At 56.9% G+C, this 25331-nt stretch overlaps 1 protein-coding gene across 2 annotated transcripts; it reads left to right on the plus strand.

Moving 5' to 3' along the window:
- ADAMTS14 (ADAM metallopeptidase with thrombospondin type 1 motif 14) lies at positions 1-24934 on the plus strand. 2 transcript variants are annotated; one of them, XM_082765259.1, is made up of 22 exons: positions 1-285; positions 551-975; positions 5413-5548; positions 6035-6231; positions 11579-11662; positions 13213-13369; positions 15842-15947; positions 16081-16224; positions 16516-16648; positions 16796-16909; positions 17457-17605; positions 17707-17882; positions 18366-18499; positions 18712-18835; positions 19023-19106; positions 19355-19518; positions 19884-20052; positions 20912-21044; positions 21217-21424; positions 21513-21639; positions 21875-21985; positions 22501-24934. In XM_082765259.1, exons 1-22 carry the CDS (start codon positions 213-215, stop codon positions 22800-22802), a joined length of 3450 nt encoding a protein of 1149 aa, XP_082621385.1. In that variant the 5' UTR covers positions 1-212; the 3' UTR covers positions 22803-24934. The 2 variants fall into 2 exon arrangements, with proteins under 2 accessions (XP_082621385.1, XP_082621386.1); XM_082765260.1 differs by having other exon boundaries at positions 13213-13360.
- Positions 24935-25331: the final 397 nt, after the last annotated feature.

The raw sequence follows: 25331 nt of genomic DNA on the forward strand, positions 1-25331 counted from the left end.
CGCGCACGGCCGCGGGCGCGCAGCGCGGCGCCGCCCGTCCCCATTCCCGTCCCCGTTCCCGTCCCCGTTCCCCTTCCCGTTCCCATTCCCGTTCCCCGGAGGCTCCGGGCGGCCCCGGGCGGCGGCGGCGGCGGCGGGGGCGGCGCGGGGGGAGGCGGGCACCGTTCCCCGCCCGCCCCGCATCCCGCCCGCCCCGCAGCCGCCGGCCCCCGATGGATTATCTGCGGCTGGTGCTCTCCTGCCTCGTCCCCCTGCACGGCTGCTTGGCCGCCGCCGGTGCCCCAGGTAGAGCCGGGAGTGGGGCTGGGGAGGGGGTTTTGGAGGCGGGGGGCGAGCACCGGGTCCTGCCCGGCCGGGGAAGGGGAGAGGAGGTGGGTAGGGGGCGGCTGGGTTGGCAGCGGAGAGGATGGGAGCGGAGGGACGTGGTGGGGTTTGCGCTTGGGTTCTCCCCAAGAGCCCTCTCCATCCATCCATCCATCTATCCAACCATCCATCCGTCCGTCTGTCCATCCGTCCGTCTGTCCATCCGTCCGTCCATCTGTCCCCGCAGAGCTCCTGCTGTCCGGCAAGCTGAGCGAGTATGGCGTGATCGTGCCCTTCAGCGCCGATTGCCGGGGCCGCTTCCTCTCGCACGTGGTGTCCGGCGGCGCGGCGGCGGCGAGGGCGGCCGAAGCCACCTGCCCCCCGTCCCCAGCCCCGTCCCGCCGCCGCATCCCCCGCGACGCACTGCATGGGTCCCCGCGGCGCGGCGGGGCCGCCGGCCGCTCGCTCTACTTCAACGTCACCGTCTTCGGCAAGGAGCTGCACCTCCGCCTGCGGCCCAACCTGCGCCTCGTGCCGCCGGGCGCCGTGGCTGAGTGGCAGGAGGACTTCGGGGTGCTCTTCCGAGAGCCCCTCCGGCACCGCTGCCTCTTCACCGGGGACGTCACCGGCATGCCCGGCGCCGCCGTGGCCATCAGCAACTGCGACGGGCTGGTAAGCTCGAGGCCGGCGGGTCGGGTCGCTCGAGGCGAGGATCTCAAGGTGTGGGGTTTGGAGATGCTGCGCCGAAATGTTGGGTACCACCGCGGGGAGCTGGGTGATGCTGCCTCCTCCCCGCTTGCCCCTTGCTGGCTTTGGGGGCTCTTATCCACATGTCCCACTTCCTAACCAAAGTGGGGTGAGCTCCTGCTTCCTCCGAGCATCTTTTTGGGGAGCACTGTGGTGTTTATGGCAATAGCTCATGTGTTCAGAGCTTTCAGGGCAGGCTGCATTCCCTCTTCATCCCCAGCCTCTGACCTGCCCGTGGGGCTCCTATTTTTGATGCACTTTAAAAACTTGTCCTTATTTTTTTATATCTCGAATCACTGCTCTTCAAACTTCCTTTGAGCCAATTTAGCCCAATTCAGTCCTCATTTTCCATGACAGTGCTTGCTATTTTCTCCCGGTATTGCTTCCCAGGTTACTATTTGGTTGCACTAAACTTATTTCACTCCCCCCCCCTTTCTTTTTTTATTGTTTTATTCTGGCAGTTCCTCAGCTGTTTTTGGCTGCTAGCACAAACAATTTGGCATTCCTTTCTTTTTATACAGCGCGTGGTGTTACTATACAAGCAGAAATGATAGAGCAGCAGGGCTAGAAATAAATATTTCGCATACATCCAGCAGCTTATTTTTTGCCAGCAATTTTAGCTCATCATCCACAATTTTGGAAGCCTCTCCTCTGAGTCTGACGAGGCTGGGAAATTGCAGAAAATTCTCCGTGACCCAGATCTTGCTGGGGCTGGTGAATTTGGACACACTTGAAAGCTTTGGAGATATTTCCTATGACTCCGGCAAGCAACCAGTAGCGCTGCCTCTGCATTGGGAATTGGGTTCATAAGGCAGGTTGCATGCAAATGCAGTTCCCGGTGGCATGGCGAGCAAGGAGATGGTGGGATTTTTGGGATGTGTCCACCTCGAGCATCTTTTGCTTTTCCAGTCTCAGGATGGCGCGCGTGGGAGGCGCGGGACCGCTCTGTTCTGGTTGGGCAGAGTGCTCTGGGACACTGCAAATGTGTACACAGAGAGATTATGTTGTGTATAAACAGGCACTGAGATTATAAATAACGAGGAAAAAAAAAAACATTTCTTGAAAAAGACAGTGCAAATTAAGCATTTCCTAAATCCACATTTAGCCATGTAATGACATGATTTTTATTTTTTTTTTGTAATTTTTTTTTGGAGATGCCAAGCCCATGGCACCTTTCCTGCCTGCTGTTTGCCACAGGCACCCATGCGTGCAAATCTGCCTTTTTTTTTTCTGCGAGCAGGGTGGGAAGATGCTGTCCTCCAAAACACGATTTCAGAGCTGGTCCAAGCCACCAAATTCCTAAACGCTAAAGCAGCGCTCGGCAGAAAGTCTCCCCCAGCAGACGCATCTCGCTGCAGGCAACCCGGCTTTCCTCTAGCAGCGTGTGGCCGGACTCGAGCTGGGGCTGCCGTGACTTTCAGGGGGAGAAGAATTCGGAGCAATCGGGGTTGCGCTGTCGGCAGCGGGGCGCCTGCCAGCTTTGTGTTTCCTCTGCCCTTCGTTGCACATCTCGCATCCTTTGCTGGGGAGGAAGGGCAAAGAATTATTCTGGTCATTTTCTACAGCCACTGTGCTTGTGTTTTGCTCCCTGCAGTCATTCATCCTGAACCGAAGCTACAAGCCCTACAAATAATGTTTTCTGACCCCATTTCCCTGGGATAGGGTGGCAGCAGAAGCCTTGGGGAGCAGCAGTTAATGGAGAAAGACTCCGTGCCCCTGCCCAAAGCCCCTCTCCTCGTGTGACCCCTGGATGCAAAGGGTGTGGAGCATGGTGTGCGTTCATGCAGTGCCGCTTTCTGGGACTTTTTGTCCAAATTAAGTGTGAAGCGCATAGGAAAAATCCATATGCACGTCTCTGCTCCCCCCTTCTCCACGCTGTTTGCTTCTCTGGCTGAGCGTAGCGGGGTTTATTAATTTTTCCACGGTTTGGCTGCAGGGAGGCGTCAGAATTTCCTGAGGTCCCGGGGGACCTTTTACCCCTTGGGGTCGGGGAGGAGCTGCTGGGGGCATCCCCGTGGCTCGTGGGGTGCTCGTGGGTCCCGGTGGCACGAGGCCAGCTCCTTTCTGCCATCGCTGGAAAAAAGCCTTCACCCTCCGTGTGCTGGCAGAGGCGCCGTTGCTGGCTTTTCTTCCAGCAAAACGAACGTTTTCCCTTTTCCCTGGTAGAAGGTGGGAAGCAGGGGGAGCGCCAGGGTGGCAGCGGGGAAGCTGGCGCCCGTCGGTGGGAAATGCTCGGCGCGTTGAGGCGTGCGCAATCCCAGCGTGTTTGCAATGCCTGGGGCGGCTGCCCGGGGCTCTGCCCTCCGAGCCGCCGGGTTTTCTGTCAAGGAGAGGGTGCCTGGCTTACCTCCCTGTGTGGGGTAACCTCAGCAGCTCCTGTTGGTGGAGGGGAGGGTCTGAAATTGGGTGGCAAAATGCCTGTTTTTGCTGTTGGCAGCCTCGGTGGGGCAGGTGTATGCCTGAAAAAGAAATCAGGTTGTCTGCAGTCAAAGCTTCCCCTTTTACATCTGTGGGGAACGGGTGCTGTAAAACCCCATGCCCAAAACCTCAGGGGCTGCAGGCAGCAAGAAGAAGTGTGATAATAGCTGAGATGCTGCATTTCGTTGAAAGGTGTTGTGTAAATTTGGATTTTTGGGGGGTAAAACTGCATTTTTTAGAGCCTCTGCCCAACTGTTGCTGGACCTGGCCTGCGGGCTGGCTCCCCTCGGGTCCATCTTGGTTTGTCTGGTGCTCCTGGTTGAGCCCGAGATGCTCGTCTCAGGGTAGTGGGGAGGGCTCTGGTCACGTCCTGCCCTGGTGGCCTTGGGGTCCCCCCCGTGTCCCCTGGGGCAGCCGGCCTGGACGTGTGGCAGGCAGGGCCTGAGGTGCACGTGTCAGGCACATTGGGCCCAGCACGGCCGAGCGTGGCGAAATTCCTCCTGAAGGAGGAAAAAAATACCCAAACCTGCTTTCCAGAGGAGTTCAGCAGCTAATAAAACTGAAGTGGAGCAGGAAATTTGACGAAGCGTGCCGGAGCCAGGTTGGCTGATGCCACGGCGAGCGTGGGGACGCAAGGGGGACCGGGTGGCCCAGGGGGAGCCTGCTGTTGGCAGAGCCCAGCCCCATGCAGCACGTCTCCGAATCGTTATTTGATGAAAAAAGCTGTGCCAACAACCCTGATGAGTACTCCAGTAGGTACGTACGGCGGGAGGCCTTGCTCTAGGAACATATCCATACGTCCTGCTGCGCTTTCCAGGCAGGGATTCAACAGCAGGCAGCCCTGGAGGAGCAACCAGGCGCCTGTGCGATGGGTGCCAGCAAATTCAGCGCCGATGGCCCCGTCCCACCTTGTCCTCAGATCTCCGAAAACCATCGGGCTGGAGGTGCTGCCTGCGCCACGGAGTGCTCGGGCCGACGGCCAGGCAGGTTTTGTGGGAGCTTGGCGTTAATTAGGAGCACTTGGTAGCCAGGACAATGTTTCCAATGGCGTTTGCCATCTCATTCATCTTCCCCTGGTCTGGGAGGTAGTCGGACTCGTAACGCTTTCCAGCTTCTGGGCTGAAGGGATTCCCCTGCGTTCATTTCCAAACTTCACGGGCAAAGATGAGTATTTATTTTCATTCCTCCCTGCTGCGATCGCCGTCAGTAGCACCGGCGAGACGGCCACGTTCCTTCCTGGTGGCATCTGGATGTGGCTTGGGGACGGGGATGTGTGTGGGGAGAGCTGGGAGAGCCTGTGACCGCCAGCAGGGAGAAGGAGGCAGAGGAACTTCTGGTTGATGGGAAGGGAAGGAGCTTCAGAGCCATAGAAAGGAGATAACTCGAAGTGTGGTCAGTTTTTTTTGGTTGGTTTTCCCCTCTTCTTTTTTTTTTTTTTTTTTTTTTTTTTCCCCCCATCTATGGAAGAAATTGAGGTTCATCACGTGTGAATCTTGTAATGGATTCTGCCCAGTGCATGCGGTGACTTTTGGCTGGCACCTAAAGCTGGTTTGGGCAAGGTGGAGGCATTGGGCATCTTTGTAGGATGGCTCTCCCGAATGGTGCAGTGGTCAAACAAACCCGTTTAGCCCCGAAACAGCAAGCTCACCCCGTGAATCACAGAATTAACATGATGTAACGTCCAAAATTACTGCTTGTGGTGTCCAACTGTGTGGTGAGACAGCTCCGCAGCCAGGAGGAGATGTGGGGTAGCAATGGTTTCTTGTGGACCTTAAACCAGCATGGTGGGGCAGCAGCAGGACATTCTGTTTATTCAGGATGTCTTTTCCCCTTCCTTGCCCTGCACCAGTCTTTTATGAGTACAGCTGGTACGCGTGTGTACCCACACATACAAAAAAAAAAACAACCCCTTTTTCCCTTTTTTTCCTCTGTTTCGTCATGCAGGCCGGGCTGATTCGGACGGACAGCACCGAGTTCTTCATCGAGCCGCTGGAGCGGGGGCAGCAGGAGACGGAGGCGCGCGGGAGGGCCCACGTGGTGTACCGCCGCTCGGCCATCCGGCAGCGCCTCCGCGCCGAAGGTAGGGCCTGCAGCCCGTCTCCTCCAATTAACCTGGCAATTAGCAAGCCTTCCCTGAGCAGAGCTGTGGTTTTGACTTTTCCCAAATGGGCTTGTTGCTTTGGAAGCATTGCGGCTAGAATTGCAGTGCTGTTTTCTGCGATTTGCAAAGTCCTTGGCCGTGCCAGGATGGGGGGTGCTCCAGGAAGGTGCCCCCCAACCACCTTGTCTCTATACTGCGAGGGCTTGCCTGTCCCCCAGCATCACGAGCTTCTTTTTGGCTTTGCAGCACTTCCACAACTCATTCTGGGGGAAATTTGGGGCTTTCCAGGCCAGCTGAGTCTCCTTAAACGGAGTGAACCACCGGCAGCATGTGTTCCCCTCATCCTCTCCTTCACCTCCTCTGGGGCCAGCAAGTCACTTCATGCCCCGTTCAGCCCCCAAATCACTGCAGGGTCTGTGTCGGGTCTCCCCAACTCTTCTTTTTCTCCTTCTGCCACCTTTTTAGTGCCCGGGCTGCGGGTGGGCGAGCTCCCCAACTCCCTGGAGCTGCTGGAGGAGCGGCTGGGCGAGGCGGAGCGCAAGAGGCGTCACGCCAGGAAGGACGACTACAACATCGAGGTCCTGCTGGCGGTGGACGACTCGGTGGTGCGCTTCCATGGGAAGGAGCACGTCCAGAACTACGTCCTCACCCTCATGAACATTGTAAGGCTTTCCTCGGGGGGGATCGGCGAGGGTTTGGGGGTTAACTGACCTCCAGGGCACCTCCTCTTTCTGCTGGCCGTTGCCATCTCTCACGTTGTGCCAGGGGAGGCTTGGAGTGGGTGTCGGGAAGAATTTCTTTGTGGAGAGGGTGGGTAGGCATTGGGATGGGTTGTGGTGGGATCCTTGTCCCCGTGGGTGTCCCAGAGATGCGTGGATGTGGCTCTAAGAGGTGTGCGTTAGTGGTGGGACTCATTGGATTGGGCTGGTGTTGGACTTGGTGGCCCTGAAGGTCTCCTCCAACTTATATCACCCTGTGAGCGTGTGCCCGAGATCTCAGCGAGTTCTGGGAAGGAGGTTGGTGCCTTCCACTCCTCTGTTTTGAAAGGTCCCCATCTGTTGAGGAGGATTGTTCAGATTTGCAGGAGAAATCTGCCCGCCAGATGGGACCCAGCGAGAAATTCCTCCAAAGCCAAGCCCCGTCCTCTCCCAGCTGCTGTCCCCGCGAGGCAGAGGTGCACGAGCGTGGCTGCTCTCCAGCGTTACCTCGAGTGGCTTCCTTGGGGAATGCTGCGCAATAGCAATCGGGGTACTCAGAAACTGGGAAGGGAGAGAAAAAAAAAATACTTTTTTTTTGGTGCTTTGGACCTTTTTTTGAGGTTTAGTTCTCTATGCTCTGTCCTCTGCTCTATTTTTATTTTTAGTACTCTTTCGCATGGCCATGGGAAGTGTTAGAAAGGTGCAGCCAGCTCCGAAATAACTGAGCTAGGAGGATGCTTTTGCTTTTTTTTTTTTTTTTTTTTGTGTGTTTTGTTTTGCTTTTTTTTTGCTCTCCTGCTTGTTTTGGCAGCGTTTCTGCCCTGGCAGGCAGGCCTCGAGCCGCAGTGCCAGTGGCGGAGGGTAAATTATCCATACGAGGGGTGAGGATTGGCTGCTTTGCCACCTTGTAGAAGAGGTATGAGCCCGTCTGCCCCGCTGCTAGGGCAACCCCAAGTGTTTTCTTTTTCACGTGGCTAGCCCCAAACACACAGAAGGAACCGGAGCAGTCGCTGCTTTTAAAAAGCTGATGCCTTGGCTGCAGCTTTGTAATCTCCAGCGCTTTTCTGCTGCTGGTGCGAGGTCCTGCAGGTGGGCAGGGCAGTGGGAAAGCCGCTCTCTCCCAGGGCTTCTGAAATTCTGGCACCGTATTCACAAATCCACTTTTGGAACATTTTTTTTTTTTTTCCCCTGTTTTTTCATTAACTCATCCTGCAAGCGGGAGGTGCCCCGGGGTCCCCGGCCTGACCCGGGGCCCTTCCCGCGTTTCGGGTGCCGGAGATGAGCTCATTGCCCTTTCCCACCGGGGGCCGGGCGGAGTGCCTGGGGGCTGCCAGCTCGCATCAAAAGGCCATTTTTCAGCCGCATTTCATGCTTTAGAGGCAGTGCTTTTCAGGGAGGGAATGCGCGGGGTGCTGGCTGCTCAGATAAAGGCAGCGCCGGGGATTTTAGTGAATTAAATAACGAGGGGGGGGGAAGCAATGTCAAGAAAGAGAGGGGGGAAAAAACAACAGGATAATGCAGAGAAATGCCTCCCCGAAGTCGGGTTGGGTGGGAGCTGGAGTTGCCCCATTAAACGAGGGTGATTAAAAGCCCAGCCATGGGAAATGTGATTTTGGGGAGCAGAATGTGTCAGCTCCCTTTCTTGCTGGGGTTCCTACTGCTCGTCCCGATGCCCTCAAGGCTTAGGGTGGCCCCGTGGAGTTGGGGAAGGCTGAGCTGTGGGCTTGGAGGAGCTTGTACCAAGCGGTGGTGGAGCTGGGAGGTCCTGGGTGGGCTGGGGCTGGCGCGGAGGCTGGAGGTGCCCGACAAAGCACATTTCATTCCAAAACCACAGCCTCGCTCCAAAGCCACCAGCCTGGCTGGGCAAAATGGGGTCAGACAGCGTGGTTTGGGTCAAACGTCGGGAACCCGCAGTCCTTGTAGGGTTTTGTCGTCTTCGTGTCCACGCGGCGCACACAAGCTCCTCTCCCCTGCAGTCTCCATGGGACCTCTTTGCACCCGGTGGGGTTTCTCCCACCAGCACAGCCGGGTGCCGGGGCCATCCCCGGAATTTGGGTAACAGCACGGAGGTGTTTTCCCATTGTTTCGGGTTACTAAGGAAACCCCATGAGTCAGATCCAGGCTGCGACTTGTGTGCTCCCTCCGGCGCATCGGGAGGTTCATTGTTTGCAAGTGAAAAAAAGTGTTACCAAGACCCCACGTACAATAGTTTTGGGGGAAAAAGCGAGCCTCCAGCTTTATTTTTAACCTGGGGTTACCTAACTCTGGGGCTAAATCGGCAGAGATTTTCTTTCCTCCCCGTGGAGCTTGCAAAATAAAATAAAAGTCTGCTCCACGAGCCGCCTCCTTGCTAGCAATGTAATAACAACAAAAAATACCTCTGGTGTTGTTCTTACACATGCATGCACTTTCGCCCCCCCTACTCCCTGCCCCAAATATAGGCTGGTGTGGTTGCTGCTCTGGTTTTGGGACAGCACAGCCTGTCGCGTAGGGGCACGCAGAGGGAAGGAGGGGGATAAGGGAAAGCCGAAGATGACTTGGCTGCGCTGCCCGCAAGATCTGGGATTTTGAAATGTCAGCTATTCTGCTCGTCTGGCAAATTCTTCTCGTGCTCTCGTTTTGTTTGCCTTCCCTCAAGAGCGGGGAAGTCTAGACGGCCGCGGTGCGCTTCGCCGCGGGGAGCGGGTGTCTGCCGTGGGCTTGGGACACAGCGGGGTCTCCGCTCTGCTCTCCCTTGGCATTGCCCCCTGGGGTCCCAAGGTCCGGCTCTGGTGGCCCCGACACGCAGCTAGGCTGGGCTTTTAAAACATTTTCTGCGCTGTTTCTCTGTTCAGTGAAATTGGAGAGCATTCTTTGGCAGCGGACGGCGATGCAGAGGCCGGGCATCTGACGGCGTTAGATAAGGAGCTCTGTGCACCATCTGTCCCTCCAGCGGCGATCTGCTGAGCGGGGGCTTTCTGCAGGGATTTTCTTCGAAGGCATTGACTTGCTAATGGCATCCGCAGAGGGCAGGGGGACTCGTGTCAATCCCTTCTTCCTCCCTGCTCTGAAATGCTCTCTTGCGGGTGGGGTTGCAGGAACAAGCCCCGGCCGCCTCCGTCAGTGGTTAAGCAAACAGAAAGCCTTGGGCAGTCTGCTTCCACGTCTGCTTTCTGAATTATCTGCAAAGGTCACTGCAGAGCTGGCATCTGGGGGGCACAGAGCCCTCGGTGCCCTGCCGAGGGGCTGAAAACACCTGGGTAGATCCCTTCCCTTCAGACAGCGGGCACCCTGTTCAGCTGCTGCCAGCGCATGGTGTCGTGCTGATTTTAAAGCCCTGGGGGATTGGCATCCTGCAATAATACAGCTGCTCGTGTCCTGGTCCCTCTGTGAGCAGTTTATGAGCTGCTGGTGGTCCTGCTGCTGTTGCCTGCAGTCACTTCTCCATCAAGACTGAAAAGGAGAAGGATGGAAGAGGAAAGATTCACAGTGCTGTGTGGGTGTTGATGAGTTTCACTGTCCACGGCGCCCGAGTGCAGGAATTTTTCCGCACCACGTCCCAGAGAAGAGCTTCAGAAAGGATCCTTCCCATCCTCTTTATTCTTCCCAAATGCATTAAAGCACGGCACTGAGAAGCATCTCGACTGCAGTGAGCGAAGGGAACACGGTGCAGCGGTGCCTCTCCATGCTGGGCAAAAGGCTTTTTCCCCGCAGGTCTTGCAGCCCGTGCACCCGCAGCAACACAGTAGCTTTATCTATTATCTATTTATCTGCTAGGGCTTTACTTATTTATTTTTTCTCAGCTGTTTTGCCACGTTCAAGATGGGGCAGGATCAGGGCTGGTGGTACCTCTCTGCACAGCCCAGAGCGGCTGTCACGCGGCGGCGTTAATGCTGGCTCTCCATGGGTTTAGGAATGGACTGACTCGGGCTTTCAGACAGAAGCCCGGCCTGTCAATCGTGGTCTCATAAAGCTCTCAGGTCGCCTGGAAAATCGCAGCCTTGGGTCCGTGCCGCATCTGCGTCAGTTGTCACAGGCAGGGCCCTCCGTTTCAAGCGTAAGCTTAAATAAAAAAAATAGAAAAGGGAAGAGAAAAAAAAACAACACACTGTAAATCTGGCTTATAAACATCATGTTCTAGTCTGGAAAGCTGTGGCAGAGCCAAGGGAAATCATTTTCCCCACATCGCTTTTGGGGTGATGGGGCAGGACGCTGTTGGGTCCTCCTTTGGGAACAAGGGGAGGTGAGCTCCAAATTTTGAGTTTAAAAAATGAATGAAAAAATCCTTTTTGTGGCGCTTACAGAGCGGGTGGGGGAAAAGCCACCCTTTCAGGCTTTGTTCTTGCTGAAGTACAGAAAAAGAAGGCTGTAACTCATGATTTCCTTTGCAGAGCAGCAGATGCTGGTGTACATGGCACTGACTCACAAGCCCTCCCTGCTCTTCTGCTTGTGCTGTCTTCTCCTGTGGATTTCTCCTGGGGGCTTTTGAGGTGCTAGGTCAAACTTGACTCACTGCTGCAACTGAGTAATGCCCTTGCTTTGATAAGATCTCTCGCCTCTCCCTGAAAAGCCTTTTTTTTTCCCCTTCCCACCAACTTCAAGGACATTAAAAGCCCAAGGGTTTCCTTTTATTGATGAGTTTGTGCTCTCAAGGGGGCAAAGGCTCGCTGTGAGATGCTCTTGGTGGAGGAGGTCCACAGGGGAAAGGCTCTTGACAGGACCAGGGATGTCCCTGGCCATCTGAGCCACCGATTGCTGGGAAATTTCACTTATTCAGACTTGGCTGGTTTGCTTTGTGGTTTTTCAAGAGCAACAAGAAGCAAAGCAGCTGGGCTGGGAGGAGGGAGACGACGCGCTCTCTGCACCTGGTCTTGGGAGGTCTTGGGAAGTGGGAGAGGAATGAGAGAACGGGCCCGGGCCTCGCTGGGGAGCGGTGTTCCCTGCCAGGAGGCAATGATTTTCGGGGGGTGTGTGTTTATCTGCTCATTTATGTGTTCAGCTGGTGGCCAAACATCTCCCTGTGGCTGGGAAGGTGGACGGTGCTTGGTGCTACAGGAACGGAAGGCACCTTCCTGGGGGGAATGGGACAGGATCCCTGGAAAGGGAGGACGTTGGACCCCCGTCAGCTCTGCCTCCCAATGTTTTGCTTTAAAAACCCCAAAAGGTGATTATTTTAACCCATTCTTCTTCCAGCAGAGCGCAGGAGTGGGGAGCTGGTGGGAGGATGCAGGAGCGCAGAGGACAGGAGGAAGAAGCGGCTGCAGGCACTGGCCTGCTTCAGGGCTGTGAAGGCCTTGAGCTGCCCTCTGCTTTGCTTTTTTTTCCCCCTCAGGTGGATGAAATTTATCACGATGAGTCCCTGGGTGTTCACATCAACATCGTGCTGGTCAGGATGATCATGGTGGGATACCGCCAGGTAAGGACAGTGCCTGTGCTGACATCTGTGCAGAGCAGGGACGAACGTGAACCCTTCTCCGGGTGGTTTCTGGAGCCTGAGGCCCTGGAGAGCCACCTCTGCTAAGCTTGTGGTGTGGCCAACCTGTCCTCGGAGCTGGGACAGGAGAAGTGGGGGGACCCCAAATATCCTGAGCATCACGGGTGGCCGTGGGGCTTTCTGTGCAGCCGTGTGTCACCTGCTGAGACAGCTGGAAGGGTCCCAATGGTGTTTGTGGGACCCTTGGGATCCCATAAACCATGGGATGAAGGTGGCTTCCCAAATTGGCAAGAGGTGGAGGTCAGCGAGGAGAAGCTGAAGCCACCATCTCGTGTCCCAGCAGCCCTGCCTGGCTGTTCTGCAGCCCTGGGGCATCACTGTAGGATTTAGCAGTTGTAATGGCCTGGGCAGAGTGAGCACGGGGACGTTTCTCCTGGTTTCTCAGGTTGCTTTTTGTTTTTAAGGCTCTTTTGAGTGCGGCAGCCAAAAGATTTTCTGTGAAGCAGCGCAGTTTGCTATAGGTTTTGTGGCAAGCTCCTGCACCACGTGAATTGCTCTAGCAAGAATATTAATGAGTCCAACGCGGTCATATCTGTGTGTGGTCCACAAAGCAGCCCCAATAGGTCTTGGAGGAAAAGCCCTGCTTGTTTCTGCTTGGCCAGGAAAAAAACAAGCGCATCCTAGAGACCCAGCGATGGTTCTCAGGAGCAGGGGGATAAGAACAGAGGCAGGCTCATTTGGGGAGATTCCTGGCAGACCGGGAACGTCATCTCCATGCACAAAAGCCAGCAGCGTGTCTGGCTTCCTCCCAGCCCTGTCCGTGCTCGGGGCCGGGGGATGATGTATGGAGGGGAAGGGATTCGGAGCGGTGGGGTTGTGGCCAGCAACCGGAGGGATGAGGACTCAAGGGTTCTGTTCAGGATGATTTAATCCTCCCGAAACCCTGCGCTGGAGGCAGCTGGCGTGTCCAGCTCTGTCGTTGTTTAGGTTCAGGGGGTGACGTGGGAGCGATGTGCAGATGTTTGGATCCAGGCAGGATCCCAGCTTACCGCCGGTTGTCTCTGATGCTTCCAGAGCGCGTCCTGGAAAATGACACGGTGCAGACAGCGCAGCCCGCTCTACTTTAGCGCTTATTTCTGGTCACTGCCGAGCTTTCCACCTGTCTCAGAAAGCCCTCTGGTTGGGCATTTTGTCTCCTATCCCCATGGAAAAATCCCCGTGGCTTCCATTTACTGGCCATGGGAAGGGCAGAGTCCTTCCTGCCCGCCAGGAGAGCTCCAGCTGGGGCACTGAGGTGCAGCTCAGCCCTTGGGAGGCTGTCGTCAGCACCTCTGCAAAATGCCCATCTTGAAGAAAAATAGATGAAAATCAGGGTGTCTGCTCTAAAACAGCCCTGGAGCACCTCCACCTGCTGGGTCAAGCTCTATCGCAGTCGGGATGCTCTCTGCTTTCCAGCGCATCCAGGCGGTGGATTTAAAAAAATACAACAATAATTTTATTTATTTGTTTGTTTATTTTGTTCCTGCACGCAGTCAGTCAGCCTGATAGAGCGAGGGAACCCATCCCGCAGCTTGGAGCAGGTCTGCCGCTGGGCTCACTCGCAGCAGCGCTCCGACCCAGAGCACGCCGAGTACCACGACCACGCCGTGTTCCTCACCAGGCAAGATTTTGGTCCCGCAGGTATGCAAGGTACTGTATTTATCTCCATCAGGTACGTGCAGTTTGCTGGGGGAAAGCCAGCAAGGGGAGAGGATTTCTCGCAAGCACAGGCTGCTGATTGGCCAGCAGGGTCTAGGAAAAAGCCATAAAAATGGGTGTTTTTTGTGTGGAGCAGAAGAAATGCAGAATTAATCCAGGACATCCACCTCAATGGATAAAAGAGCATCTTTATTCCTTGTGCACCAGTCCTCGCCTTGTCCCAAAATGCCCTAAACAGTTTAAAAATGGTGTAAAAAAAAAAGATGGAATACCAAAGGGAGCTTCTCAGGGACCTTTAAAACCTGGCTTCGCATGGGTCAGTTTCTTGACCCTCCTACAACTGGACACGGGAGCATTGCTAAGCCCAGGAGCAGGTCTTACTTGCTGGTGGCAAGGTCTCATGTCTCCATCAGGATGTTCCCTCTAAGGCCACGAGCGTGCCGGTAGCTCTACGCACACTGATGTGTAGTGTGGGTCCTTCTGGAGGGTTGGGAGACGGAGGAGGTGGATGGATGGAGAGATGGAGGAGTCCTCCCCTCCCCATAACCCTCAGTAGGAATTAACCATGGGGGACATCCAGCAGAAGCCCACTGGAAGGTGGTGTTGGCCATCCAAAAGCAGAGGAGCCTCCTGATCTGGCTGCAGTGGCTCCAGCAACCACCCTGCCAGCTGCCCACGTTGGGTGGTTCCTGCTTTGGGAGCTTCGTCTTGGTGCCATGAGGCACCCTGGCTGAAAGACCAGTTTTTATTCTATTTTTCTAGAACCTTTCTGGCCAGGTGACTGTGCCTGAAAGCACTGGCAAGAGGAGCTTTTCTGGCACGTTGGCAGGAGGAAGGGAGCCAAAATGTCCATCCCTGGGGGCTCACGGACACAGCTCGTGCCTCCCTCCCTGTGCCGGTGACAGCGTCAGGTGAAGCTGGGCACACGGCCGTGCGGAGCGCCGTGGTTTGCAGCCTCCCTCTTCTCTGTTGCCGAGCCAAGCCGAGCCCCGGGGAGCTTATAAAAACCTCCTGGTGTTGGCAGCAGCTCTCGGCATGGATGGGAGCAGCGGTGGCCAGCACTGAGTAATCTTGGAAAGCTGATGCAATCCTCGCTTTTGGAGTGGAGAGGAGCCGGAGGGCGCGAAGCAGAGGCTGAGCTGCGCCGCCCTTGCACGTGGGCTCTGCTTTTCCAAGATAAATGCTGCTGGGTGGCGGGCAGGTGGTGGTAAATGCCGAATTCCTGGTGGCAAAGCCCCGGCTGAGCGAGGGGAGTGCCATGTCCCTCTGTAGAAGGCACGTCTGGAGATCTTTCTGGCCTCCTCTGACGGATAATTTTGCAAGGTGTAATTTGTTGCACCACTGTCATGCGTGGTTGGCCCCTGAGCATGCCCAGGTGGGAGAAATGGTCAGAGGGACTGAAAGCAGGTGGAAAATATCCGTGCAGAAGAAGGAAATGCGTGTGGAGGAAGCGGGAGACTGGTTTGTGTCTTGTTGATAAAGCGAGGACATCAGCATGTCCTCACTTCTGCGTCTGATACGTGTTTGCAGGCGGGCCTGGTCTGTGTCAATTAAGTATTTTTCAGGTAGTTCTCATCATTGTTCTCCCTGTTACCTCTTCCAGTTCTCACCACGTCTTAATTATGAGAGGCAGTGCCTGCCCTCTGGAGCCACCAACCTCTCTGTATTCCCCTGCCCCGTTTCACTGCCAGACACCGACAGCCTCCTTGGTTGGGAATTTATCCCGTTCTCACTCCAGACAAAATACACTTGCTCTCATACAGAAAACTTTCCACATCGCTGCTCTTTCTTGTGGAAAGTTTAATGGAAAAAAAAAATCCTTTAAAACGATTTGCCCAGGACTTGACTCATTACTGTGTGGTTAAACCCAATTACCTGAGTCTTGCTCTCAAGCTCCTACTTTGACTTTTGCTCTCCTTTTGACTGAGGTTTCCATGGAGCACACAATTTGGGTGAGCAGTTGCTGTCTGAGAGCTGGCTTGTTGTGTTGAGTATGTCTCTTTGCCCACTTGAATGTGGGGAAGAGGAAAAACAACCACTTCCTAGGAAAACTATGACCACCTCTAGTGAAGCGGGCTGCTTCGGAAAGCCCCTTGGTCCTCATCGTCAGTGCCTGCCTCGCAGGAGGGTTCCTGCAGCCACGTGGGGCACCACCAGCCAGGTGACGGTCCTGTTCGAGGGTGACCAGCTCTGTGTCCACCCCTGGCTGGGTTATGGGCACCAGCCTGACTCTCCGGGGCCACCGAGTGCCGAGGTATGTGCTGGAGGTGCAGCTCTGTGCCTGAGCTCCTGCTGCAAGCTTCTTCTGGCATGGTTGTGTTCCCTTGGCTTGTGTTCCCAGGGACCTGCCCATGGATTACCACTGGCTCAGCTCTTGCTTATCACTGCATTTATTGATTTTTGCCTCTCTCAAAAGCTTTATCTCTCCTCTCCTCCTCTCTCCTTCCTTCTCTCTCTCTCCAGGCTACGCGCCGGTGACGGGGATGTGCCACCCGCTCCGCAGCTGCACCCTCAACCACGAGGATGGCTTCTCCTCTGCCTTTGTGGTCGCCCATGAGACCGGCCATGTGTAGGTGACAGGGACAGAGCTATTGCCATGCAAATGCTTGACCCAAGGAGCTTTCTGCACCCCTTTCTGCCCAAAAGGCTCGCTGCAAAGCCACGGCCCGTGGGAAACCTGGCTCGCTGGCTTTTTCCAACAGGTTGGGCATGGAGCACGATGGCCAAGGCAACCGGTGTGCCGACGAGACCAGCATGGGCAGCATCATGGCACCGCTGGTCCAGGCCGCCTTCCACCGCTACCACTGGTCCCGCTGCAGCAAGCAGGAGCTCAACCGCTACATCCAGTAGGTCGACTTGAACTCCTCCTCCTCTCCCGTGGCGTGACTGTGCCAGGCCCTTAGGCTACCCATTATTTTTTTGTGCTGCGTAAAGGCCGTAGAAACACACAGAGCGGTTTTGTGTGTCGGGGCCGTGCAGAGTAGCAGGAAACCCTGAAGGCAGAGCAGGTCGTAGGGTTGCTCTTGGCTGCTGATGGAGCTCAGAGAATTGGGATTTTGTAATATCCGGGTTTGGAGAGAGGGCTGGGGGTGAGGGAAGGAGCGAAGCCCCCCAGATCTCTGCCCCCCATCCAACAGTTCCTACGACTGCCTTCTGGACGACCCCTTTGAGCACCAGTGGCCCGTGCTCCCCGAGCTGCCGGGCATCAACTACTCCATGGACGAGCAGTGCCGTTTCGATTTCGGCGTGGGCTACAAAACCTGCACAGCAGTGAGTACAGCCCCTGCCCTGCTGGTATCACCCCAGCCTGCACCCACCAGGAGCTTTGGGCCTTCTCCTGCCCTGGAAGAAGGCTCTCCATGGGGTAGGACGGGTGCTGGGAGCCCCACCACCCCCCATGTCGCGTTGGCTTTGCAGTTCCGCACCTTTGACCCCTGCAAGCAGCTGTGGTGCAGCCACCCGGACAACCCCTACTTCTGCAAGACCAAGAAGGGGCCTCCCTTGGATGGCACCGAGTGTTCCTCGGGCAAGGTACTGGCCATGCCTGTAGTGTCGGGGGGTGTTTGGCTTTCCACCCCCTTGCTGTAGCTTTTTGGCATCTCTCCTGCTTGAAGAAGTAGCTTTATGCCTCATTTTCCACTCTGGTTGCCCAGCGTGGCTGTGCTCGGGTGAGGACCTTGTTCTTCTGAGCCATCTGCCCTTAATGATGACTAAATGAATACAGAAGGACTTGCAGCTTCAGAGAACGGGGAATGGGAAGCCAGGAGATGTGGAAAGCTGAATATTGGGTGCAAATGAAGTCGTCTGGGGGCTTGTTGCAGAAGTTTGGATTCATCCCACCTGGCTGGGGTGCCCCTGAGCCAGTAGGGAGACACCCATGGGCTGCTTCAGTCCTGGACTCAGGCCTGATTCAGTGCCTGCTAGAGGATCTGCATGGGTAATAAGAGGTCATTTATGACCAGAGAGAGAAAACTAGGCCAGGATCTCAAAAATATGGTGTTACAGAAGAAATCAAAGGTCCTGCTTGTCTCTGCTCCTCTTCTGAGACTGAGCCACCCCTCTTTCTCCTCTCTTCCAGTGGTGCTTCAAGGGTCACTGCATCTGGAAGACGTCGGAGCAGCTGTACAGCCAGGATGGTGGCTGGAGCTCCTGGTCCAAGTTCGGCTCCTGCTCCAGGACCTGCGGCGGCGGCGTGCGCTCCCGCAGCCGGAGCTGCACCGACCCGCCGTACGTTTGGCTTCCAGCGTGCTGGGCAAGCTGGAGATGCACCGTGCTTGAGCAGCATCCCCACCCCAGTGCTCTCATAACACCCTTGTTTTATTTTCTAGTCCTGCTTATGGTGGGCGCCACTGCCCAGGAGCCACCTATGAGCACCAAGTGTGCAATAGCGAGGAGTGCCCGGGGCCCTACGAGGATTTCCGTGCCCAGCAGTGCTCCAAGCGCAACTCCTACTACACCCACGACAACAGCAAGCACGCGTGGCTGCCCTACGAGCATCACGACGGTGAGTGGTAGTGGCTCCTCGAGAACCTGCTCCATCCGTGGTTGGGTGCCCGGAGGTGACGGCCAGCTTGCAGGCACGTGGGGTTGATGTAGCCCTCAGTGGAAGCACCGTCTGCAGTTCTCCCACGGATGGGAGCTGTAGGGTGCTGTTATACCTACATGTGCACCTCCCTTCCACCTTCTTGGTCTTGGTGCTCTCACCCAAAAAGCCATCGGTAGCCTTGCCTGCCAGAAGAAACCATGCTGGTGGCAAGTGCTTTGGGTTGGCGGCTATGCCACACGTGCAGAAGTTGGGTTGTAGAAATCTCCAGAGCTGGAAACAATCATCCAATGTCAAGCAGCCAGGTCCCGGACATCTCTTGTGGAGTCTGGCTGTGCTCACAGGCACAAGCTGAGATGGGTTTCTATTTTCACCCAGCCTAATGCATCTCAGCAAACGTTTTTCAATTTTTTTTCTCTCCCTGTGCCTTGTGTTTTGCCCCAGATGCCCAGAAGTGCGAGCTGATCTGCCAGTCCGAGGGGACAGGGGACGTGGTGTTCATGAACCAGGTTGTTCACGACGGTACCAGGTGCAGCTACCGGGACCCCTACAGCATCTGTGTCCGGGGCGAGTGCGTGGTAAGGAGCTGACCCTGCCCAGGAGAGAGGGCACACCTCATACCTTCCCTTCGCCCAACACTTTTTGGGGTTGGAGACGTGGATTTTAGCCCAGAGACCCAACCAATGTGCAGCCAGGCACATCGTGGTGGTGGAGATGTGGGGAGCAAGCACTGCACAGCTGTGCCATGGGGACGTAACCCCTGTTTGCCTTCTCTCCCCTCGGGTGACAGCACGTCGGCTGCGACAAGGAGGTGGGCTCCCTGAAGCAGGAGGACAAGTGCGGGGTCTGCGGCGGGGACAACTCCCACTGCCGGACGGTGAAGGGCACCTTGGCCAAGACCCCCAAGCAGCAGGGTGAGGGGGCTGTGCTCGATCGTAGCCCAGCCTGCGAGTGGGGGCAGCGGGACGAGGACCCCCAGAGCCACCTCTGTCCCACGGCAGCATGACAAGGAGGTGGCATCCAGGGGGACCAAACCCACCTGCCCCGCTGCTCCTTCCCTGAAAGCTTTCTCTTTCCGTCCTCCCCTCTCGCCCCTTTCAGTGGGTCTTCTGAAGATGTTTGAGATTCCTGCTGGGGCGAGGCACGTGCAGATAGAAGAGATGGAGCCGGCATCCCACAGCATCGGTGAGTCCTGCTGGGATGGCTTTCCTCAGCCTGGGCTGAGGACCAGGGCTGGGGAGGTGGGGAGCCAGGTGGAGGTGGCATCCTGCCCTGGTCCCTGCTCAGCTCTCTTCACCTCTCCCTCCACTGACTCTGAGCCCTGTTCTGACTATTCCCACCCAGAGGCTTCTATTTAGGTCATTCAAACACTTCAAAGGTGGTGATCGGAGGAGAAGTAGTTGCAATATTGATTTTTTTTTTTTTTTCTCCAGCTGTTAAGAATCAAGCTACGGGTAACTTCATCCTTAACGCCAAGGGCAAAGAAGCCAAAAGCAAAGTGTTCATTGAGATGGGCTTGGAGTGGGAATATACCATTGAAGACGGCAAGGAGAGCCTGAAAACCAGCGGCCCTCTGCACGAAGCCATCAGCGTTTTGGTAAGTGGCTGACACATCCTCTGGGACCATCGGGGACAACCACTGCCCAACGGGACAGGGCGGGGAGATGGTCTGGGGTGGGATGGGGGAGGTATGGGAGGATCTTGAGGAAGGGTGTTTTAATCCAGGTCTCATTTATTTGGGGAGTTTGGGAGTCAGAGGGCACGCAGGTCAAGGCTGGGGTTGGGAAATTTGGGCAGCATCTTTCTGTGCAACTGGAGAGGTGAGTTCCCAAAGGGTAGGCTCTGTGTTCAGAGCCCACCTAACCATGCTGGAGGTGGTAACGGGGTTTGTTGCGCCTTCTGTTTTCCTTCCTCTCTCCCACGGTCTCATTCCCTGCCTCTGCTTGTCCTCTGTGCCACCAGGTCGTCCCTCGGGAGGAGGAGGAGTCGAGGAGCAGCCTGATGTACAGGTACATCATCCACGAGGACCTGCTGCCGATGATCGGGAACAACAACGTGCTGCTCGAGGAGATGGACTCCTACGAGTGGGCCCTCAAGAGCTGGTCTCAGTGCTCCAAGGCGTGTGGAGGAGGTAGTTTTCCCCTCGTGGGAGGCTCCGGGGGGCACTTGGGAGGTTGTTTGGGTGTCAGGCAGTGCCTGAGCCCTTTGGGGCATCTCTGGCTTGTTCTTTGCACCTCTGTAGCAGTCACTTTTGGTTTAAGACAGCAGTGGGTTCAGTTTGGGCCAAGGAGCGGCATCTTGCGGGCGACTAAAACCTGCGTGGAAATAGGCAGACCCAGCAGGAGGTGCTGAGAAGGAGGGCGGGTGGGTTTATTTCCCCTGGGTTTTTCCTCCTTCTGCCACAAGGCTGGTGAAGGAGCAGAGCGAGTAAACCACGGCTCCGTACTGAAATAAATGAGAAGGTTTAAGCAGGCTGTGCTGGCTCGCGCCTTGCCACTCCTGGCGTGGACACTGGAAGATTCTGGGACGCGCAGAGATGGGAACCGAGCCCTCGCTTGCTCCGCTGACCGTGCTGCAGCGGGGCTGTCCCGCGGGGTGACAGACAGTTCACGTTTTACGCCAGCTTAGCCCTGATCTGCTCCGCTCCTGGGCAAGCGCTGTTGGGTTGGCAGAGCGCAGCAGCGCGTTGGCCGCGCTTGCCGTGCGCTGATTGTTCCTCCTGGCTGCAGAAACGCAGCTGTGCTCCTGCAGTTTCCCCCAAAGCACACCCAGTTTTGGGGGAGGTCTTGAGTTTGCTTAGCCTTCACAGCCCCTCTCTGCGCGTGCACCCCGGGGGGGTCCAGCACCCCTCAGAGCATCCTCGGCAAGCCTGGGTGAAGCGCTGCGGTGCGCTGGGGTCCCACGGGAGCTCCAAGGACCCATCCTGACAGGGGTGCAGGGGGCCGGGGAGCCTTGTGGGACCCCTCAGTGCCCACACCCCGCTCCCCCAGGCATCCAGTACACCAAGTACGGCTGCCGGCGGAAGAGCGACAACCGCATGGTGCACAGGAACCTGTGCGACAACGGCAAGAAGCCCAAGCCCATCCGCCGGCGGTGCAACCTGCAGGAGTGCTCCCAGCCTGCGTAAGTCCCCCCGGGTGGGTGGGTGGTTGGGTGGTTGGTTGGGTGGGTGGGTGGTTGGGTGGGTGGCTGTGTGTCTGCTCCCGTCCCACCTCACTGAGCAGTTTTTTGGCTGAGCCGTGGCGAGCGGGGGCTTCTCCCGCCCCGCCACTAACGCTGCGCCCGACCCTTGCAGCTGGGTGGCCGAGGAGTGGGGCGCCTGCAGCAAGTCCTGCGGCAAGCTGGGGCTGCAGGCGCGGGCCGTGCAGTGCGTGCAGCGCCTGCGGGACGGCACCAACCGCACCCTGCACGCCAAGTACTGCAGCGGCGAGCGGCCGGAGACACGCCGGCCCTGCGGCCGCCTGCCCTGCCCGGCGCAGTGGAGGACAGGAGCCTGGTCGCAGGTGAGCTGCCTGGGGCTCTGGGGACCCTTCCCAGCCACCGGGGTGTCCCCAGAGCCGTCGCCCACACGGTTTCTCTCCCCCTGGGCAGTGCTCAGCCAGCTGCGGGGACGGCGTGCAGCAGCGGCAGGTGGTCTGCAAGGGCAGTGAGAGCGGTGGGCGCTGCCACGGGGACAAGCCAGAGGCCGTCCGGGGCTGCCACGTGTCCGTCTGTCCGGGTGAGAGCGGTGGCACCGGGGGGTATGGGGGGCCTGGCCTTGTTGTGTGCCCCCTAGGCACGTGGGTTTTATTTTGGGTGGCCAACCAGGCATTACCTGAGGGTCCTTGTTTCTTTAAAAAAAAAAAAATCTCTGTAAAAAGAACAACAAAACACCCAAACCATGCTTTTAATCCATTTTGAGTGCCCGCAGCGCGAGCCATGGAGGCCCCGCTGACCCAGCACTCTCTCTGCAGGGAAGCCCTCCAGCATCACGGCCAGCGCCGACACCAGTGACCACGTCACGCCCGGAGGGCAGTGGGTGCCCCAGGAGGGGCCCAAAAACCCCGTTAGCAAGATCTCCCCCAGTAAGTGTCCGAGGGTGAGCACTGGGTGCTTGGAGGCCACGTCTGCCCTCCTGTCGCTGCCAGGTGCTCCTCTCTCTGATGGGGATGCAGCCGAACCTCTCAGCTTCCCTAGAGGAGGAGGTTGAGCATCATCCATCCCCCGTTGGAGAGCAGGAGTTTCACCCGTGTTGGTCCTCATTCACTGCCTCCTTACCAGCCCTGTCCCAGCGGTGTGACCCCAGGGCCCCCTGCAATCTCCTGTGGGGGTGGTTTGGGGGTAGGATGCGTCCCACAGCCACCTTGGGCTGAATCTGCCCCTCGGCTGCCTCATCCTGCCCGGCTCTGGTGCAGAGCCCGGCGCTCGGTTGCCACCTCGTGGAGCTGGGGATCCACCACACTTCCCTCTGCCTTTCCCTACGCACTGGCCTTCAACTTTTTTCCACCTCCTGTGGGGTCAGGGCAAACACCACCCTGACCCCATGTGCTCACTGATGCTCGCTCTCCGCTTTGTCCCCTTTGTCCCCGTCCCTCTCCAGGGGAGCCCTGCCTCGGGGACAAGTCCATCTTCTGCCAGATGGAGGTCCTGGCCCGCTACTGCTCCATCCCCGGCTACAACAAGCTCTGCTGCGAGTCCTGCGGCAAGAAAGCCTCCGTCACCGCCTCGCCTCCTGGTACCCCCCACAGCTCCCCCACAGGAACCCTCAGCCCCACTTCCCCGCTGCCCCCTGGCTCCCCAGGGCCAGGGGCACCTGGGGTGGGTGCCACCGCTGGGACCCCAGCCCCAAGCGAGCCATCGGAGGGGACACAGGGCGAGGGCAGGGGCCATGCAGCCAGGTAACCCCTCCGGGACCCGCTGGCCACGTGGAGCCTTCCTCCTCCCTCCTCCTCCCTCTCCATCTCCCCTTCTCTTTCCCCTCGCTTCCAGCAGTGGTTTTCACAGGCAGCAGGGTTTGGAGACAACCTGGCTCACCCCGAAATTCCTGGGAAAACCACTGTTTCCCCGTGATTTTTATTCCTCCCCCCTTCCCTGCTGTGGCACTTTTTTGGCAGTGCCGCAGGGATGAAAAAAGAAAAAGGTCAAAAGGAGTAAAAAGCAGCTCGGCTGCAGGACGGGCCTCTTACCTCTGCGGGTGGCTGGGAGCCACCGGCCACTGCCTTTCAAGGTGCTAAACGGGGGGGCTTTAATGTTGCCTTTTCCTCTCCCCACAAGCAGGAGCACAAAATAGGATGGGGAGGAGGACCCTGGCTCCCCGGCCAGCCCCTGCCTCCTGCAGGACCCGCCTCGCCTTGCCGGAGCGCTTGGCACGGTGCTTGTGGTGCCCCAGCTTTGGGGTGGGAGCTGGGGTCTCCTTCAAAAACCTCTTTTCTGAGACCTCTTCTACGAGGACCAACCATAGCACGAGCAATAAGGACAAGGCCAAAGACCAGAAACAGGGTTTACACAATGCCTGTCACCTGGCGGTGACTTTTTTAGCCAATACTGCCCATGGCCAGCTTTGTACTAACACCACCTTCCAGCGTCCCCATGACTATGACCCCAATCTCTTCTCCCTTGTGTCCAGTGTCTGTAGGGCACCAAGATGTTGTGGGGTCCCGTGGGGAAAGCTAGGAAGCCCCAATGCCAGGAGGAACACCGCTGTGCCCATGGCATCACGCTGGGCTCAGCTCTAAGGGGTTAGGGTTCCTCTGCGGGTGGGAGCTGCCCTCTCGCCCCCCACCTTTTGTCTTACGGTGGGAGAAGGGGGGTGAGTAATGCCATTAAAACATTGTGCCGAGTACTAAATATATGCACAGCACTTTAGGAGCACGGGGCCCCCTGCAGCTGGCAGGGGAGCTGGATCCCCAAGGGCCCTGGAGGCAGGAGGAAGGTGGGGGATGAGTGCTGGTAGGGAGGAGGCTCTGGGTGCTGAGGTGGAGACCTTCCACTGGGGGGATGCCCCAAATCCACCTCTTCCTTGCCGTGAAGGGCTGGGAGCACAGGAGGCGTTGAGCATCTTCCCTCTTGTGGCCAGAGGAGAGGTGGCAGACAGGGTTTTATTTCGGTGCTCGGGTTCCAGGAAGGAAACCCATGAATTGTGTGCTCTTCCTTTTCCCCGCTTTCCAGTTCGCTTTCCAGAACGGGCTGTAGTCCAGCAGGGTTGTGGTGCTGTGTGCGCCCACACCTGGTCTCCAGGGCTTGTTGGCGAGGTGGCCAGGGGTGCTGGCAGCCTTTAGGATGCGCAGGCAGGGTGCTGCGTCCACAGCAGTTACATGGTCAGGTGTTTGAGGTCAGGGCAGCTCAGAGGAACTCAAATGATCCCAAAAGGGCCAAGGAGACGTGAAGAGGCTCCTCCTGCCCCCCATCACCTCCGAGTCGAGGCTGGATGAGCATTGCTCTGAACGGCACCGGCACCGCTGCCCGTAGGCACGAATTGGGCACGTCATGGAGCCACGCGTCGAGCCAAGCACCCAGCACACCTCGCCGTGGGACGCGGACAGAGCGGGGTGCACCCCACCCTGCCCCTTTTGCAGCTCCCTCCGCCGGGAGGGGCAGCATTTATTTATTGTGCCAAAGATAACGCTTCGCTTCGGGCGCCGTCTGCGCTCCCCGGAGCATCCCCACCCCGTGCAGAGCCTGGCGGGAGGCTGCACAGACCTCGCCCGCGGCTCCTGCTGCTGTCTGGGTGCCCTGAAAAAAAAATACCAGCTGCACTCCCCTGGTCGGTGCTGTCCTGGGCATTATGGCTTTCTTGCAGTAGTTTTTGCAGTGGTTCATTGCTGTAGGGTGGAGGGGGTCGGTGCCTTGTTTTTTTTGGGGCGCTCGGTGCCGCAGAGGGGACAAGGTTTTGTGGTGCTGCCCCCACGCCCCTCGTACCCCACCAGCTCCTGCTCCCTCCCGCGCTGCCACCAGCGATGCGATGTGTAAAGTTTTGTACATACCAGATTCAGAGCTTTTTAACTTTTAATATTTATTAATTTCGTTGGGTTCACCTCTTTTTTTTTTTTTTTTTTGAACTCTAACATAATGTTAAAAAAAAAAAAAAGAAGAGAAAAATGCACACCACTCTCTGTTTCTGTTGATTTACTCGGGGTGTAGGTGGGGGAATAATTTATGAGCGTGTGACCTGCATGTGGTTGAAATGAGTCTCACGGGGTCAGAAACCAGCTCTTTGTTTTATTTAACTCCTATTTATCAGCCAGTTTCACCTAGCTGTTTCAACAGCTTTTTTTTTTCCCCAATAAATAAGACAGAAAACCAGCTGGACATATAAATTACAAGCACCCTGAAAGGGCTGCCTAACGTTTCGTGACCCCCAGCAGGGGCTGTGCAGCTTTGCTCCCCCACGCCGTGTTTTTTGCAACGCTTTCGGTGATCCCTGCGCCGGCT

The sequence above is a fragment of the Aythya marila genome, assembly GCF_965140915.1.
Source record: "Aythya marila genome assembly, chromosome: 7".
In the NCBI taxonomy this organism is placed as follows: domain Eukaryota; kingdom Metazoa; phylum Chordata; class Aves; order Anseriformes; family Anatidae; genus Aythya; species Aythya marila.

What these genes read in the sequence shown, in the direction of transcription:
- ADAMTS14 (XM_082765259.1), top strand. Translation starts at nt 213, where the DNA reads ATGGATTATCTGCGGCTGGTGCTCTCCTGCCTCGTCCCCCTGCACGGC. An exon ending in GCAGCGCCTCCGCGCCGAAG is followed by an intron (nt 5,549 to 6,034) that starts GTAGGGCCTGCA and finishes CCACCTTTTTAG; the next exon opens with TGCCCGGGCTGCGGGTGGGC. An exon ending in CCACGTGTCCGTCTGTCCGG is followed by an intron (nt 21,640 to 21,874) that starts GTGAGAGCGGTG and finishes CTCTCTCTGCAG; the next exon opens with GGAAGCCCTCCAGCATCACG.